The sequence below is a fragment of the Cyprinodon variegatus genome, unplaced genomic scaffold (assembly GCF_000732505.1).
Source record: "Cyprinodon variegatus isolate N-32 unplaced genomic scaffold, C_variegatus-1.0 Scaffold1212, whole genome shotgun sequence".
Lineage (NCBI taxonomy): Eukaryota > Metazoa > Chordata > Actinopteri > Cyprinodontiformes > Cyprinodontidae > Cyprinodon > Cyprinodon variegatus.
This window is the reverse complement of record NW_015151665.1, coordinates 168,878-172,102: the sequence shown is the minus strand read 5'-3', so window position 1 is coordinate 172,102 and position 3,225 is coordinate 168,878. Positions and strand designations below refer to the sequence as shown.

The following is a 3,225-nucleotide window of genomic DNA, read 5'->3' as shown; positions in this document are numbered from 1 at the left end:
AGCAGATAAAATCCTGCTGCATGTGATGAACGATCTGGTCAGTGACCTGCTGACTGGTATTAGGATTATGTTCTGTAGGGTTCTATTGTTCTTCACTGATGCGGTCTTTTTACCAACAAATGTAGAGGTAGCAAAACAAGAGATTACTCAGATTTATCATAAATATGCCTTAATCTCAGCAGAATACAAGAAGCAGCCTTGTATTGGTTCTGCTGTTCAGGTGGGAACTCTGCCTCTCTCTTTTTTCTCTGCTGTAGACCTTTGAAGTGCTGAATGAGGTCTGGTTGTACAAACAGGAACCCTGCTGTTTTCTTACCGTCTTGGCGATGTTCTGCGCCGCACGGATCTTCCTGAGTTTCAGGTAGCCGGGGTTTTTGGTCACGGCTTGGCCCAGCTGTTAAAGAAAACAAACACAGAGGATCAGTGTGTTCAGAGGAAAAACGCAGCAGAGAGGCCGACAGGAGGCGCATCTACGAGAGCAGAAACATGTTTCCCACAGAGGGGATGGTTCCTGCAGGCTGATGAACCGACGATCCTCAAAGAACAATTACTCCATCATCATCATCATCATCATCATCATCATCACCACCACAAGCTCTGAAAGACGGTTCATCTGCTTCAGCACAGTATGAAGTATGGGGGGAATTTATTTCCCTTAATGTTAAGAACAAAGAAAACATTTTAAATCTTTTCTATACAATAATAAAATACAAATTTTTTTTTTTGTTAAATTTTTTTAAATACATTTTTTCTAACTCTATTTAGTTTTCATTTCTTTAGTTTTGATATATTAATTAATTGAGGTATTTATTTTAAAAGTTGCAAATTGAATATTTTTCCTTTTTTAAAATTTCTGTAGATGAAGGTTCAATAAATTGCATTTTACAGATGATATTCTTCCCTCCTGAGGAGAGTACAGAGTTCTGCCAAAGGTCTCCTTCAAATATTCATACCATCTTATAGTTCAATCCAACAATAAGAGAAAATAAGAAACTTTATTTTATTCTGAATGGCTTTTGGTTAATAATCTAGTAAAAAAGATTCTCAATTTGCTTATTCAAGCCCCTGTCACATCTTGATGGTTTAGACCGGCGTAAGCCTGACCTACGGAAAATCTGGCTAAAACGCTGGCATAGGGTGGATAAGTTATGGGAACACGCTGGCACACGTCGACATACATCGTACATCGAGAAACTTTGATCATACTTCAAAGTTCCTAACGTAGCCAGCGTGTGTCATACGTGGGCCAGAAGTTCCAGGTCAGTTATCTGATGGTTGACGTACGTTAAGTGTCAGTTCCTCATCAGTCGTGGCGTCTAGCTTATCCTAAACCTCTGATTAAATCGTGCATAACTTCTGCGTAACTTATCAAAAACTTCTCTCCAACGCATATCAACGTATCGGACGTGTTCCAGACGAGCGCTGAACGCGTTTCTAACTTCCAGCTACTGTATATGAAATTAACCTGAAATGCTGCTTGTGCATCATTTATCATGAATGCTTATTATATATTTAAGCCCAAAGTCCTTTTCTACAGTGGAATAATACAGTTAGAGCTCGAGTTGCCATAAGAGGCAAATATAAGACCTTTACATTTTAGACGAGGTCAATACTGGGAAAAACTACATCAAAAAACACGACTGACTGGCCCGTGAGGGAACAGAGAGAAGCTACTGCTCCTGAAGCTAAAGGAGGACTGGAGGAGTTTTTCTTCTTCAGCTGCAGGCGTGCTTGAATAATTTAATCAGACCGAATGCCACGTGTTTACACCATCATGATCAGATCAATTCATTCAGTGTCCATGGAAGCAGAGATCTGTATATTATCCAATAAACCAAGATTTAGATCAGGGAAATATTAACATGGCGGTTTATGTTGTTTATCATCCAGACTTTTCTGACTCTGATTTCTGAACCATCAAGCCTGGTTGGTAGTTCAGCGCCCGTGTTGCTCCGCCCACATACGTCATGCTGAGCACTTGGCTGTCATGTTAATCACTGAGAGCTGTTCCACATCCACCGCTACTCCTCCGCACTTCAATGTCCACGAACATCTTCTTAGTGATAGTATCATGTACACAAGTTATTCTCTTGTTTGTATAGACACTTTTAAGAAACAACTAAAGACCCACTTTTTTAAACTCGTTTTTTAGTTTAATACTGTGTTTACTGTTTTTGTATGTTGTTTTAATTTATAGAAACTTTTTTATAAATTTGTGCAGCACTTTGTGACCCTGGTCTGTGAAAAGTGCTATAGAAATAAAGTTTACTTACTTACTTATTAGTTTACATGAAATAAGGAGCTGTAAGCACAGTTCCATGACTCATGTATGTATGTATGTACCGTATTTTCACGACTATAAGGCGCATATAAACGACGCGCCCTATAGTGAGGTGCGCCCTATGTGTTACTGCGGACGTTTGAGACCACCATGAGAAAGTTAAAGGGGGAAGTGTGGGCGTGGATTGTGTATAAAAGAACAGGTATGTGCTTTATGGAGAACTCATCATCTCCTCATTGAGGAGATGATGAAAGAGTGGCTGAGGGAGGTGAATGTAAGGAGACCAGGTGTTTTTTTCCAGCCATCACCATCGCTGTTAATCTGACTCCATGCGTGCCCATCTCACAGCCGATGTGAAAAACATGGTGAATCAAATGAACGCTGTGCTTGCTGTTATTTTGGGAGGTCTGACAAAGGAACTTCAAACGCTCGACATCGGTGTGAACCCGCCGTTCAAAGTAAGGCTGCGTTCACACCGGACACAGCAGACGCGGCAGAAGCAGCGAGTTTACATGCAAAGTCAATGATTGATGCGCGTCAAGGCACAGCAAACGGTCCCGCAGCGCGTTTTGAGCAGCTGAAGCAGACACATCGCTGATGACACAGAGCGCTGTGATCACTCCTCTTAAACAGTTTATTAACGCCTAAATTAACCTAAAATGCTGAAACCTGCCGACAGAATATGTTCGCTTTTATTATCCTGGTGCCTGCAGTTTGGATTATTTAGATGAAAACCACCTACCAGCCGCCGCGAGGAGGCGACCCAGCCAGAGGCTGCTGTTAAATTAAGTTTTCAGGTGGACTTTCTCACTTAAAAACATATTAAAACTACTTTATTCCCACTGATCACAGCAAATATAGCTGCAAGGCAAAGAAAGGATAGAGTAGCTCCGCCCAACGTGCGTCAGACACACTTTTACACTTTTACTTAAGTACACTTTGTA

The 3,225-nt window shown here is 41.0% G+C and overlaps 1 protein-coding gene across 1 annotated transcript in view; it reads right to left on the bottom strand.

Annotated features, from left to right (window-relative positions):
• Window positions 1-3,225, bottom strand: part of phb2 (prohibitin 2) — a 26,397-nt gene that overhangs the window by 5,136 nt on the left and 18,036 nt on the right. Inside the window, exon 6 of the mRNA XM_015401361.1 lies at window positions 317-394. Within this exon, the coding sequence (XP_015256847.1) occupies window positions 317-394 (78 nt within the window). The remainder of the gene's footprint in view (window positions 1-316; window positions 395-3,225) is intronic.